This window comes from Dendronephthya gigantea, unplaced genomic scaffold, assembly GCF_004324835.1.
Source record: "Dendronephthya gigantea isolate DGI-Jeju-01 unplaced genomic scaffold, DenGig_1.0 000009F, whole genome shotgun sequence".
Taxonomy (NCBI): Eukaryota; Metazoa; Cnidaria; class Anthozoa; order Malacalcyonacea; family Nephtheidae; genus Dendronephthya; species Dendronephthya gigantea.
This window is the reverse complement of record NW_021163019.1, coordinates 2,281,530-2,296,357: the sequence shown is the minus strand read 5'-3', so window position 1 is coordinate 2,296,357 and position 14,828 is coordinate 2,281,530. Positions and strand designations below refer to the sequence as shown.

General features: G+C 37.0%; 2 protein-coding genes across 3 annotated transcripts in view; one reads left to right on the top strand and one right to left on the bottom strand.

Moving 5' to 3' along the window:
- Nucleotides 1-2,373, bottom strand: part of LOC114517486 (villin-1-like) — a 7,674-nt gene extending 5,301 nt beyond the window's left edge. The window contains exons 1-3 of the mRNA XM_028537225.1: nt 2,200-2,373; nt 523-610; nt 120-194 (exon numbers count right to left, since the gene is read on the bottom strand). Of these exons, the coding sequence (XP_028393026.1) occupies nt 120-194; nt 523-597 (150 nt within the window). The 5' untranslated portion in view covers nt 598-610; nt 2,200-2,373. The remainder of the gene's footprint in view (nt 1-119; nt 195-522; nt 611-2,199) is intronic.
- Nucleotides 1-14,828, top strand: part of LOC114517485 (F-box only protein 11-like) — a 24,131-nt gene extending 9,303 nt beyond the window's left edge. Inside the window, exons 2-27 of one of the 2 annotated variants that reach the window (XM_028537224.1) lie at nt 6,243-6,337; nt 6,455-6,549; nt 6,620-6,695; nt 7,170-7,314; nt 7,414-7,603; nt 7,919-8,039; nt 8,161-8,264; nt 8,344-8,446; nt 8,845-8,951; nt 9,225-9,362; nt 9,837-9,968; nt 10,167-10,252; nt 10,371-10,402; nt 10,604-10,657; nt 10,790-10,884; nt 11,055-11,130; nt 11,291-11,337; nt 12,095-12,180; nt 12,515-12,591; nt 12,707-12,850; nt 13,002-13,043; nt 13,271-13,363; nt 13,479-13,562; nt 13,752-13,860; nt 14,015-14,113; nt 14,261-14,828. In XM_028537224.1, coding sequence (XP_028393025.1) covers nt 6,247-6,337; nt 6,455-6,549; nt 6,620-6,695; nt 7,170-7,314; nt 7,414-7,603; nt 7,919-8,039; nt 8,161-8,264; nt 8,344-8,446; nt 8,845-8,951; nt 9,225-9,362; nt 9,837-9,968; nt 10,167-10,252; nt 10,371-10,402; nt 10,604-10,657; nt 10,790-10,884; nt 11,055-11,130; nt 11,291-11,337; nt 12,095-12,180; nt 12,515-12,591; nt 12,707-12,850; nt 13,002-13,043; nt 13,271-13,363; nt 13,479-13,562; nt 13,752-13,860; nt 14,015-14,113; nt 14,261-14,453 — 2,619 coding nt within the window. In that variant the 5' untranslated portion in view covers nt 6,243-6,246 and the 3' untranslated portion in view covers nt 14,454-14,828. Of the gene's footprint in view, nt 1-6,077; nt 6,338-6,454; nt 6,550-6,619; nt 6,696-7,169; nt 7,315-7,413; nt 7,604-7,918; nt 8,040-8,160; nt 8,265-8,343; nt 8,447-8,844; nt 8,952-9,224; nt 9,363-9,836; nt 9,969-10,166; nt 10,253-10,370; nt 10,403-10,603; nt 10,658-10,789; nt 10,885-11,054; nt 11,131-11,290; nt 11,338-12,094; nt 12,181-12,514; nt 12,592-12,706; nt 12,851-13,001; nt 13,044-13,270; nt 13,364-13,478; nt 13,563-13,751; nt 13,861-14,014; nt 14,114-14,260 lie in introns of those variants that run through there. The other variant, XM_028537223.1, reaches the window with a different exon arrangement.

The window sequence follows — 14,828 nt, the reverse complement described above, 5'->3', positions numbered from 1 at the left end:
GAGAATGATCAGGTACTAAAGATATTTCATGAAACTAAACAGTATAAAAACAATAAGCACTGTACAGTACAGTACTTCTTCAAGATTCGTTCGGTGGAGTTAGTTTGGATAGAACTTACGTAAAGTAAAATATATGAATCTCCGGAATGGAAATGGCCATAGTTCTTCTTGTCAAGAGGAACGACTTGCATTTTCTGTTAAAAATAATACGTTCAGATAACGCATTCGCTAAAAATTGTTGCCACCAATTAGAAGAAGATTATTTTTGGATGCAGATTGAAGACACTTAATATAATATCATGTTGCCATCTGCTTCGTATTTACATACAGCTGGCTTGTCTTCTGAAAATAAACTGAGTGAAACTTCCTTTAGGGCAATGAAAGTTTAAACAGCTGCAGTTTTTTCTACAACTTTTACATTCCTTTCTGAGTTAACCACATTTTTATACGCAAGCCAGCCCTTGTTGGCTGTTTGAGGAATTTTTTTCTTCTTCGTGTGACTGACCGTCGTTCTCTACCCACCTCAATTCTCCAAATACAAATTCCATCTGGCTTATCCTTCACACTACGAAACGCTGGATCAACGACCAAAGGCATCTTGGAAGAAAAGCTACATCAAAAAAGAATGGACAATGTCTAAATCTTATTCAGAAGCTGAGCGTCTGGTCAAATGCCTCTCAAAAGCAGTAGGCTTTGTACGTGCATGAAGTACCCGTGGAGTTAAAGTATTTGGCATGATAGACCGTTCCCCCTTAGATATTTAATATCAGTGATATTGCATACTAGGGTGTGGTACCCAATATTTCCACAGCTGAACTATCAATTATGTGATTAATACTAGATTATCAATTACGAGACGTTATGTTCTACTAACGATGTACTTAATTGTACACTGATTCCTATAGCAGGATACTGAAATAATTTGGTTTGAATCTAACCATTTCCTAGTTGAAATTAGGCCGTTACTAGATATCTATCAGGGTTCCTAAGTGTTGCTAAAAAGGATTAACGGAGGCTTGCTCGAGGCCTTTCCGTTTTGGTAAAGAAAAAACTAGAAGTGACCATTCAAATGGAATGAATTTACGGAGAAAACCATGGCGGTTGATGAGAAAGTAATAAAAGTACACTACAAGGCCTACCACTGTGGTCTACACCTAGCAACACGAGTGAACACTCGAAATCTCAAAATTATTGCGGAAGGATATCTTAGTGTTGTAATATCAATGTCTGCGCTTGTTCTCACAAGGAGAACTGGGCATCTGAATAAGTTTATATCCAAGAGCAGGTGGGAATCGTACGATTGGCATAATATGGATGGTTCAATGAATGAACACAGAACACGTTCATAAAAAACGCTCGCATTCTTTATATCGACGATGGATATTAAACGCAAGAGAAAAATTTGAAGCCGTCATTAAAGCTTCATTATAAATGCGTACAAACTGTTCGAGCAAACAATAGCGTAGGCGGATGAAGACCCAACCAGGCAGAGACTATCGTATGTCAGCAAATAAACAGCGGCTGTGAAGGTTTTCAGTAATAGGCAAGGTATTTCGCTTGGAACATTAGAGCTTGTAGCTCTCCGTGACTTTCCTCGTAATGCAAGGACTGTCCCATGCGAAATATTGTCTCTTGATAATCCACAGCCACTAGGAGCCATTCAAATACCTCAAGCGAGCAGGTATTTGATTAATCTCATGAATATATTAAACCAGCGACGCTAACATCGACTATGAATCGTTTGAAAGAAATAAACAATGTACACGCTTTAATTTATATCGTTATTCCCTACACATATACATTTGTGCAACTTGTGACGTGAGTCTAGCTCGCTGATTAAGTGAAGTTAAGCTAGAAAACGTTAGAATTGTTCGACGTTTGCAGTCATTCATGATTCATCAACTAGGCAGGTACAAGTATACTCGGCCGAACTACGTTCAAAAGGCCTTCGTTTAAATTACTCGTACATTCTTATAAATCGTGCTCCAGTTACATTACTGAGATGTACGCAACGACGTGCGGTTGAAATGACCCTGAACAATGTCTCCCCTCGTATGTGACAAGTATCGTTTCTGTAATATCGCTTGATATAGCAATACAGAAAGCAAATTAAAGTAGCAATTTCATACATTTTTCGTCTCATTGTTACAGTTATATATGCCTCAGCGAATACAACCACTCAACTCTAAGGAGACTTACCTTGGTTCTAGTGAGATATTAACGTCTTTTAATTCAGTTAATAACAACTCCTAGTGTATTACACAGTAAAGACAGCGCCCCCAATCGGTCACACGAACTATCTAGCTCCGCCAACTCGTTAATTCCCAGGACAATGCCATGACCAAATTTGGTAACGCAACATATGGATTAACCAATAGGATCCCACGTTTCCTCTCGTAAACCCTCAAGGAAACATAAACAAAATTTCCCGCATTTAAAAGTGAAAATATCTTACAAAGTTTCCCAAAGTTTTTCCTCTTCTATCTGCTGAGAATAATGATAAAGCCCTTTCATTCAGTTGTAAAAAATTAAATAAAAAAAAATCAAAATATTCTTCAGACAAAAGCTCAAAGCCCGTAGGACTCCATCCGGTAAGATGTTTATTTTGAAACCATTATCAGCAGGTTTTAGCCGTGAAATTTCCCACAGACGCTTATGAGTGATGGTATGGTAAATAAAGAGGTTTAAATGGAAATGTCAAAATTATCATCACTTCTAGGGTACTTGAATTGAAGTTGTTCTCTTGTGTTTTGGACAAATTCCTAACAAACCAGCCAATTACAATTGTCGAGAATTTTCGAGGCATTCTTTGAATGAATTCATCCGAATGTAACTACAAATTAGGTGCGGGTTAATAAAGCAAGCCAGGTTAAGCTTTAATTGAATTGTTTCCTAATCAGTTTATATGACCAGCTAATGTTTGTTAACAAATTGTTAATGCTAGTTTTAAGAATTCATGCAAGAAATTATGCAAAATGCTTGGAAGAACCCCATTGCTTTTATGTTAAAAATACTTAAAGAGATTTTATTCAGTGTATATGTAATGGTGCCAAGTTATGCCAAAATTTCCTCGTTTGATTTGTATAAAGAATTTGTTTTTGTCACCAAAATGAAGCTTGCGATTTAAAAAAATTCTACCGTATAAATTTCTTGGTTAGCCCTAGATAGCATTTGGTTATCTTTCAATGTTTTGAGTTGTGGTCACTAACCGTAACGGATATTTTTCAATTGGATGAGTTTCGAATACGAAGTCTGCAACACAGTTTTAAAGCTGTGACAAGCTGTATGTCTATCACTCTTCAGATCAATGCTTCATTAGCCTCCGTATGCATATTTTGTAGACAGTGGACTGCCGTTTATCATCAAACGAGTAGAGTTCTTATCCAGTGTTTTTAGTTCTGGAGTATATGTTGTGGTTAATAATTGGGAGTGTATTTACCTAGCTTAATTATCATTCTTATTTGGAGAGGTGTTTGTTTCGTCGCCAGGGAAAATTGCCTTATTATGTCGTGACGAAGTAAATATGTGTTTTGCTTTTTAGCTATTTCAGTCGAGAGGCCAATATTATTACATAGAATGACGGTTGATACTGATATTAACATTTGGAAAGATAGACCAAAGTGATAAAAATTTCCATGGCAAAGAAAAACTGTGAAACTTTGAAACAGCCGCTATTGTTCATTTCTATAAGGTGGAAAACTTTTTAGGCTACTCAGTACTCAGAGTTCGTTACATACGTTGTGCTATGCTAAACTCTGATTGGTTATTTAACTAACGTTGCTATTGGCTGGGTTTCATTTTCGACGAGAATTACACCAAAAGTCCTTTTCAACGAGAGACGATACTCACGATAGCATATTCTATATTTGAATTTGGATAGCTTTTTGATACCAGACGAATAATGACGAGGTCAATTTAATTATCTCCTAAACAATAACAGTGTAAAGTATACTATATATAGTATACTATACACTTGTACGGCGTACAAGCTCGCAAGGAGTCATGGTATAGCACTTAAAGTCGCCGCCATATTGGTCTGGTGAATATTTCGTCTCGTGCAAATCGAACACACGAAAGCAGAGCAAAACATATTCGACAAAAAATGTATTTGTTTCGAGCAGCCAGACGTGCGACATCTGTGATGGCGTTTCGCCGCTTCGCAACTTCAGCCGAAGGAAAACAGTCGATGCCGGTAGGTTTTTAGAGTGTAGATTGACTGGAATATAAAATATGAAATATCTAATCTGTTTACATACTTTGTACCATTGTTGGACGAAATGGATGTTGCAAACCGCAAATAATATAATTACATAGTTCCAATGTATTTATTCCAAATATGAGATATTTGTAGAAACGCTATATAGGGCTATAAAGTGCATAAAACAATATAAATAATCTATTTAGTTTGTTGCTGGTTTTTACAATAATTGCACCTATATTTCTCTATTATAGTACCTTCTGTATTGGGGGTTTGCTTTCCCGAGTTAAGGCCTATATGTAAGGGATCATAAAATAATTCTGATGGTGTTTGCTCTAAATTGCTGAAATGTTCATATTCTTAGGGTATTGGTCAAACTGTTGCCTTGCTATCAGTAATAAGCCTTGGTATTTTGGGTCCTGGGATGTACATGTTGCTGACAAGACCAAGATTTACGAAAGAGTGAATTTGATTTGAACATCAATGAACTTTCATAGCTAAATGAATGAAACCTATATTTTGTTTAAACTTTTATCATGAATGTGTAATAATATCAGGCTATTTAATGTTGCTGGAAAATGCTGTCGTGCTTGAGAAAATTGTGCATTGAAAAATTTACAGAAAGAATGCGTGTGTCTACTAGTATTTTTTGCTCTTATATTGTGTCCATTATTTAAAAGTTTAATGCAATAACTGATGGCAACAATCAGTAGAATAATGTTTGCACTCAGGCTAGGTCCAGGTAGGACAAGGTGATGGAAAAATGTGTACGCAAGCGTAATTGTTCCATAAACAGTACCATTTACGCTGTTAAAATAAGGTTTATTCTATAGAACAGGACAGAGTAACAATTCCGCTCTGTAGAACGTTCTAAATTGTAACAAAGTCGTTCTAAAGTTTGCAGATGTAGCAAGCGTGGGAAAAATCAATTAGAATTTCTTGCATGCGAAAAAGAACGTTTTTCGTGGGAAAAGAACTTCTTTGTGGGAAAGGAACCTTTTTCGTGGGAAAACTTCACTTAGAACCTTTAGCGTGGAGGAAAAGCTTCAAATTAGTAAAAATGAAGGCTTTTATTGAACAATCGATGTCATAGGAATTCTGTCTGACTTGAATATTTTAAAGAAGCTCGATTATTGCTATTCCTCGTCCATTATCGCAGTAGCCTTGTTTGTACCTCTCAATCTACTTCTCGTATTTCTAATTCATTGTTATAACCTCTTAGGGGTATATAATGCGTCTTCTTTCTTCCGATTCGAATATCTAAAACCTAGTATTTCCTCAATTTCGCTATCTTTTTGGCTATGAAACATATAATGCGATTGCCTCCTTTGAAACATTAGCGAGCTTTAGCAGTGACTACGAGTACGACTACGAGTACGAGATTCGTCATTCTCGCGCGTTGTTTGCTTACGCCATCAGCCAAAACTCGTAGTCGTTGGGCTTTTGAGTACGAAGTTTATCAAAAAACTCGTCTTATCAAAAAGTTTATCAAAAAATTTTCGCCTTTGAGGCTACGACTTCCAATCTCATGGATTCAAAATATATACGACACACAGCTGACCGACTAGCGTGCAGAAGTTGCAAGCGTGAAACTTGGCCACCTCTTTCCTTGCCACGCAAACCTTACTGAATATCGCGAAAAATTTTCGCACCGCCATAAAACTAAACTAGCACGCACAGTCTCCAGGTACCGAGCAGAATTAGGCTAAAAACGCTTTTTATATTCTGCAAAATGTTCAAATGGGCCATTCAAAATCAATTGCAAACGGAAGTAGCGTGCTTTACGATTTCCGGGATGAATTTTCGACGAAAGTACAAACAAAAGTTGAATGTTTCGAGCTGCGATCTGATTGGCTCGAATAGGTGCGAGCCGCTAATTGCAGCACGCTGATTGGTCGATTACGAGGGGAATACAAATGTTACGCAGGTGCTCGCGTGTTTGTAAACAATACAAACGTAGCCAGGCTTTGTTTTTTGATATTTTGACCCCATTCATGAGCACAAAGAAAAATAAGATCCACGTTTTTCATTCATGGACTTTAAGGAATATGTCTTGGAGGGAAACGAACGTTATCAAAATGGCCACTAGGACTTCGCCCAGACGCTGTGTCTTGCAAAGAAGACTTACTACGGAGCAAAGTGAGCCCCAATTTATTTTATAAACTGTGATCATTTTGTGTGTAGTTGAATTTGCTTTTGAACACTGCAGATCTGTTCAAGGGGAAACAACAACAATGCTGGGTTTTTACTTTGTAGGAAGTGATAATTGTGGTAAAGCTCGAAGATCTTGCAAATACGACGAACAGCTTGATCGATCAGGAATCGTTGACGACAGCGTTGTACGTGCTAATGTGAGTCTCGAAAAAAAGTTTTATACATTTTTTATGAGTTTAATACAGAGTATGGTATTTTTTCTCCTAGTCTACAAGTTCCTGCCAACCCAGGGCAAAGCGATCTTGCAATGTCCATAGATTGCGACGAATGAGCGTACAAACAGGTAATTTATTGACGAATAATTTTAAAATTCCACTCAAACACATTGAGGTACTTTGGCAACGATAACAAGTGTTAACTCTAGATAAATATTTATAAGATAACTGATGAGATCACAGCAGACTTGCAAATGATTTGGAGGTGAGAGTAGGGTTAGGTTCATGTTATGTAAGGAGGGGAGCTTGTAGTTCACTGCTACACACTGAGCTGGTGGAAGTCAAGGTCTACTTGTGTACTTGGGTATCCAGGAGTTTCAGTCACCTGGATCTAAGTATTTTACCTACCTGAAATCTCCAATCATTTGATGACGAATGACCTTATATCAATGCGATACAGGGTTTGTAATTCCTCAGAGTGTCAATGATGTATTTCTGAAATGAACTAGCTGCTATTCTGTTGCATATGTGATTATAATTCACCAATGGTGAATTGTTCATCCACTGTAGATGAAAATTTCTCAAACTGTTTTTCTCAAAAGGTCATCCAACAACTCCATATTTCCAATGTCGGTTACCCGATGAAGTGTTGCTCAATCTGTTCAGCTTTTTGCTAGCAAAGGATATTTGCAGATTAGCATGTGTCTGCAAAAGATTTGTCAAGATTTGCCAGGACTCAACATTATGGTGAGGGAATTGAGGTCAATGTTTTTTAAATCAGAAATAACTTGAGAAAAAATTTAATCCTTCATGCATTATCGTCCCCTCATATGTGCCTTTTTCCAGGGAAAAACTTTACAAAAGAACTTTTGGACTGGATTATATTCTCAGAAATGATGAACAAACTCGGGGGTTGTATGAAAAAATGCCACCTGGAGATGTAATGAAAGATTCATGGCGTGAGGCTTTCACTTCTTTCTATCAATCACATCATGTTGTTTCCAGTGATTCACAGAAGGCATGTGAAGATCTTAAGGTACCTATTATAATGTAAATTTGAAGTACGTACCATAGACTCTTATCATTATGCCCAGAAATATACAGCCAGCTTAATCTGGATAAAAACTGCATGCATTGAAAGGTTCTTGGTCAATTCAAAATGAAGCTTTTTGATGGCATTTTTCCTATGCAACACAATGGAGGAATATCTAACACCAACTGTAAAGAATATTTATTGCTTGGGTGTGAAATGTTGTAAAGTGTAAAATATCTATATTTAGCCCTGCAAAGAACCTAGCTGAAATCGTCAACAGGGACTATTTTCTTTCAAGTTTTTGTTTTTAATATTTAGTATCACAGTAGTCTCAAAGAGGCAATTACGTCCGTCCCTGAGAATGGAACAATCATTATTCACCCTGGGATCTATAGAGAGGAGCTTGTAGTCAAGAAACAAGTTACTATCATTGGGACAGGTAAGTTAGACCACAAAGTGCATCTAGAAACAACTGGTTTCAATTCCGCCTGCTGAATGGAACTGAACTGAACGTTTTCTGGTAACGTTTCGTTTCCTAACTATTTTCATGCATGTTTAAGGTTTTGAGGAGAAGCCTCAAGTTACACTCGAAGGATCGAATGCCACTGTTCTTAAATTTCTCCCTGGATCGGGCGCGTCCTACGTACGAAATATCAACGTCAAAGTAAGAAATTCAAATTCAACCTTTGGCCCGTTCCGAGATGAATGAGATTGTCTTCAATCAATATCGGTCTCTTTTTCAGTATGTCAGCGGTGATAGTTTGTCGTGTCGTCCCAGCTGCATTGAAGTCGGCCCCGACTGCAGTACGATTATACACCGATGTGTCGTCGTTAGCAAAGCAATTGGTAAGTTATAGGAGACCGGGTGGTAACCTTGGCCGAATCGACACAGTTTTACCAATGTAATAAAATCTAACCAGACTAAACCAGTATCTAGCTAATGTAATTAAATTAATCAATAACCAATCAGAATTTGGAGTTGAAAACTTTTCGACCACTCAAAATATGCTCAAGAGTTTTAAGCCCTTTCGTGGTTATATACTGTCATTACGTTTTGTGATCACAGTCTCAAAACCTTTGTATCTTGGTAGTAGTTTCTTCAGAGGAAATATACAAAAATGTGAGAAACTGTGGCTTTATTACAAAATCACTTATTACAAAATCTGATTGTGAAAACCAGCCCGTAGGCTTGTCCGCTTGCAATTGTAGTAACTTGTGGTTTAATAACAATCAAATATCTTTAGCTGGTTCAACAGTATATGTTCATGGTCAGACGGCAAGACCACGAGTGATCAATTGTTCCATCACAGATTCCGAGAATGTTGGAATATTCATCAACAACAACGGCCAGGTATTGGATTAGGATCATTTCACTAGACTTGGATTGGATTTCACCAGATTAAGATTAGTTCACATGATGAGAATTGGTTTGGTAGATTAGATTAGATTAGTTTACTCGATTGGAATTTGTTTACAATGAGTGAAAGTTTGGATCACGATGTGGTATTCGATACTTTGAAGAAATCTGCATGCCTGTAGAACAGTGTGATATTATACATTTGTACTGAGTAAGTTCTAATCGCAATCATATACCTGACGTATTTTCTACTTACCTTCCTCTTAGGGCATTTATGAAAGCAACGACATCAGCAATAATAAGTTGGCTGGAGTGTGGGTGAAAAACGGCGCCAATCCTATCATGAGAAACAACAAAGTACATCATGGTCGAGATGTTGGCTTCTTTATCTTTGATAATGGTCAGGTAGGTAACACCCAGCGATGACACCACAGAGGGTAGTAAAAACGGGAAAATATGTGTCAAAATGATTACGCATGTTTGGTTAGATTTCAGTTTGGTTCATTCAGTTTAAGATTTCGTAGAGAACCAATCAGAAGAGAACCAATCAATCACACTCGAGTCTTACATCAATTTATTAAGCACACTAAGGTTATAACCCTGTTCTTCACGACCAAAAATTGATCAGGTTGTGGCATCAGGAGTGAACAATATTGTTTCAACAAGTTGCAATATGGTATACTTTTTTAGATGGTTCAACAAGCTTCAACAACCATTGTTAACAGTACTGTTCACAGGGTGCAGCAAAACATTGCTCAATTCTGTTTTTAACAACTTGCATCAAAATTATCATTTTTGGCTGTGCATAGCTTTGTGACATATTGATCAGCTGGCGAGCAATCGTAAACTCAGAGTACGTATTTTCATGATTTATTTCAGGGCTACTACGATGGCAATGATGTCTTCAGCAACAGGATAGCAGGATATGAAGTACGTACAGGTGGAAACCCAACCGTAGTGCGATGTAAGATACACCATGGTCTCACAGGAGGGATTTATGTTCATGACGAGGTAACTGTTTTCGTTTCTGTAAATTAGTAAGAAAGCCGAACTAACATTCAAAGTCCATTACCCCTACCAGCTCCCCTGTGTTCTCGTAAGTGGCCTGGTAAAAAGATGAACTGGAATGCGAACATGAAGCGTAGGGTTGTTGACAGAACACGGGGTTTCGACAATTTTTCTTAACGTACATTCTTTTGCTGTCTTCAGGGTCGTGGCCAATTTTTAGAGAATAAAATTTATGCCAACACTTTCGCGGGAGTTTGGGTGACATCAAGAAGTAATCCGACTATTAGGTATAGATATATCTTGTTGTGGCTGGTGCTTCAAGTGGGAATTTTTCCTGGAGTTGCTTAGCAGCACTGAAATGACCGAATTAAATCTTCGTAACGAGATATCTTCTTTCATTTTTAGAGAAAACGAGATTTTCAGTGGACAACAAGGAGGTACAGTATATAACTGCATGAATAAAAAACTGTTAAAAAAGATTTATTAACAGTACGCATGCTTTATGTCTTCACGTTGTGACTGCAACTGAAAATCTCTACGAAAGAAACTATGGCAAAAGTCTATTTTCAGGGAGGATTGTAAAATTATATGTTCTTGGAGCAAATTTTAGGATTATATGTTCTTGTGTCTTTTTTCAGGGGTTTATGTGTTTGGTGAAGGTCGAGGAGTTATAGAAAGAAACAACATTCACAGTAAGTTTTGGTCTTAAATCCAGAATTGCTAGCTTCTGTTAGTTTTCTGCTGTTTCTGGGTATAGATCTGCTAAATAAGGAGTGTGTTCAATATTCATCCAAACTTTGAGTGTTTTAATTAATTATTTGCAGGCAACGCTCTGGCTGGAATACAAATTCGTTCCCAAAGCAATCCTGTTGTTCGCCATAACAAAATACATCATGGACTTCATGGTGGAATATATGTGGTGAGTTTTTGATTGCTTTACTATTCTGCATCGTAGCGTAAGCTTTTCTTGCCAAAAATGGCTCATTTCTACTTTATAAATAATTTCTAATCAAGTATTGTACTTCAAGGTTTTTTTGTCCGAAGACACATCTTTGGAAAATCACTAAAGAGTATCATGTTTCGTTTCAGCATGAAAGAGGACTGGGTTTGATTGAAAATAACGAGATTTATTCAAATACTTTGGCGGGAATTTGGGTGACCACAGGTAAATTGGTTAAAGCATATTATGCTACTATAAATTTATACCTATGAGTCAACGCAAGCTAGGGCACTACCAGAGCTCACGAGAGTTTACTCCAAAAGATACGTCATTCTCATGCATTTTCGTGATAAATCTCATCTTCTACTTGCATTCCCACCTCCAGGCAGCTCTCCAGTGATGAGAAATAACAGAATCCACAGTGGAAAACAAGTACGAGACAAGATTTGTTTGCTAATAACCAGTGTTAGCAATGATTTTCGCACTTAAATTCGATACAACCGAAGTAAAAATAACCTTGATATTTATAGCCATAACAAAAGAAGATGTACAATTAAGGAACAATTCCTAGTTAAATTTTGACTTATTCTTCTGTTCAGGAATTCACCTTCCAGACAACCACACTTGGTTCGAGTGGATAAAATCTTAAATTTTTGGATAAATAACTTAAACGAAATTAAGGTTAAACGATGATTTAAACCAACTATATCATTTAATATGCTTTTGAATGAAATTTTTAACTGTACTTACCAATATTCTTATATTTGTTACATCTGCTTAACTATAACACATATATCCCAGAATTTATTGCTAAAATGAAGTTTCTAAATAGGTCATTTCTAAAAAAGATCCCACCTCAATTTGCAATTAAAACGTCCGATATGCCATTTTATGAAACGTTAGCATATATAAATATACGAAACATTGTACAAACCATATTTTAACATAATTGTAACATTCATTTCAATAATTTTACTAAAATAATAAGACTAAATAATTTTCCTATTAAAACAGGAAAAAAAATACACAGCAATGTGTAGTGGAGAGAAAACTTAGGAGTTAAAATTTAAACGGGTTAAAATATTTATATTTACTTTTTAAGTGTCCTCAGTTGTAAAAGACATTGTATATGCATGATTGTATTAACTCGAGTGTAATTTTAGTAACATGAAATTCTACGTTTTTCAAGGTTGGGGTATATTTCTACGACAACGGCAACGGTATTCTTGAAGACAATGAAATATTCAATCACAAATACTCAGGAATACAGATAAGGTTTGAATGACTTAGCCTGTGAAATTATAGAATTAGGTATATTGTTCAGTATAAATACTAAATACACGAATGTAATCCCCGAGAAAAGGTTAGGATTAAGGTTAGAATTAGGTCTTAGAGTAGGTTTACGATTGATTAGGGTCGACCCTTGATCCTAAATCTAATCCTAGCCTAATCGTAAGGATTTGACTCTTGTATTTAAGATTTACTGACATGGGATTATTGGGCAGTTTTAGAAAAACTGCATGTGCTTAGGTTGAGGTTGAGATTTCGAGATTCGAAATTTTTCGTACTAATTTTTATTCGAGTAATGCGTTTGTCCTTTTGTTTGAAGGACATCAAGCAATCCTGTTATCAGACGAAATAAGATATGGGGAGGTCAAAATGGTGGTATCTTGGTTTACAATCAAGGTGCGAGAGTTAGCGATCGTCTTGTTCGTACCGTGCGATTGAAAGAGCTGCTGTGCCTTTCGCATAGATTGAATGAATGCACACACATGACGTTTTCTTGTTTCTCAATTCCCAGGTCATGGCTTACTGGAAGAAAACGAGATATTTGACAATGCCATGGCTGGTGTTTGGATTAAAACTGAGAGCGATCCGATATTGAGACGAAATAAGATCCACGATGGACAGGAGGGTGGGATATGTATATTTAATGGGGGTAAAGGTAAGATTTATTCATCCATTGATGAGATCATCGATTGATTGATTTACAAATAGATGATTATTGATTAATAAGTTACTTGATGAGTTGCTCCAATTCAGTAATCTGGATTAATTTTTGATTATATTCACCGTATTAATTTTCTTTTTTGTAGGATTACTAGAAAACAACGACATTTTTAGAAACGCATTAACAGGTATAAAACAAAGCTCTATACATCTCCTTTTCTGGACCCATCCAGATTTGTTTCGAAATAACTGAATTATATAAATCTCGCGTGATATATTCAAACTTTTTTTCTTCTCTTCAAAAGCAAAATCAATGCAAATTTGAATATAATGATGTACTGCTTTCAATGAAAGAGTTCACCCATACTTTTGACGATTGAAAAAATATTAACTGGACATTTTCCAATTAATCCAGGCGTTCTCATAAGTACCTCAAGTTTTCCTGTTCTTCGTTCTAATCGAATCTTCGAAGGGGGGACAAGTGGAATCGAAATTACTAATAACGCAGGTTTGTGATTGTCGTAATGCAGGATATTGTTTTCTTGATGAAGTTTAATGCTTGTGCGTCTGCGACCATATTGATCTCAACGGCTATGGTATCATTCTACGCCGTTTATTTTTAGGTGGAATTTTAGAGTCGAACGAAATTTTCAACAACAAATTTAGCGGCATTTGTTTGGCATCCGGCGTGAAACCACAGCTCTCAAGTAAGTTTATATTATCAAAGAAAAATTGAACGTGACTGAAAGTATTTATCCTGTTGTACGTAGAATCGTCTGGCAATAGACACAGGCATATACTCCTATGGCTGAGGTCCTGTTCCTACGCTTGCCTCTAGAAAACATGCATGTAAACACTTTATTAACCAAGCTTCGTTTTGCATTGTATCTTCCCAGAAAATATCGTCTATGACAACAAAGAAATCATAAAATCTGCTGTGGAATCAGGCTGTTGTTTGTACACAATCTCTGGGAACTCATGTTATCCTATGAACGACTTCTACAGGTAAAACATGAAAAATGTGGCAGACTTTATTGGAGAATATACGAATGATACCTATAAGAATCTTCCCTCACCCTATAGACATTGATTGTGAAAGTCAGTCCAACTGTTTCCCTTTTTCCACGGCAAAATATATTTACGTCGTTTGTAACTTTAGGTGTAATACATGTGGCAGATTGGAAAATTATGCAATATGTGTCAATTGTATCAAGACCTGTCACCAAGGACATGATGTAGAGTTTGTACGTAGAGATAGGTAAGAGGTATACGACTGTCATTCTGAACACAATGTAGGTCCGTGTTCAGGCTGATCAAGACCCGTTTGCCTCATCACTATGTTGGGTAATGTTGGCTGTATTGGGATTGGATTTAATAAGCTCATTTTGGGTTTTGGTCTGTCTAGATTTTTCTGTGATTGCGGTGCCGGCAGTACGAGAGCTTCGTGTCAAGTGCTTGCCAAGGACGAGCACACTCAGACGACGAAACACCAGAACGAGTCACGTGTCAACTCGCGCTACGGCAATGACGTCATCCCGCGTGAATGGCCAAATTTTGAGCACGCTACTAAAGCGAATGCGAGCACGCAACGGCCCTGAACGTGATAAACAGAAGAGCTTGCGAAACGTCCTCACAATAGCCAATTGATGCGCGAATCGTTGTCTTGGTGGGTGGTTGGCCTTTGCTAACAATTCCAGTGTTAATCTGACTGAATGTGGTTGTTTCTGCTGTCATCACTTCTCACCCACCTCCACAGGCCGATTGCGCACACCTCTCACGATCTTTCAAATTCTGGTGGGGTCAGAATCAGAAAGCCCCCCCAAAGGGCACTCAGCCAGCCACACATGCATAGATATATAATGAAAGCGCCGTATTTAATACAACCAATACTATGTAATATACATTATTTATTTGGAGATAAATTAAGATTAATATAATTATGTCGGTAAATACCAAGTTTCTTCACTGTAAAT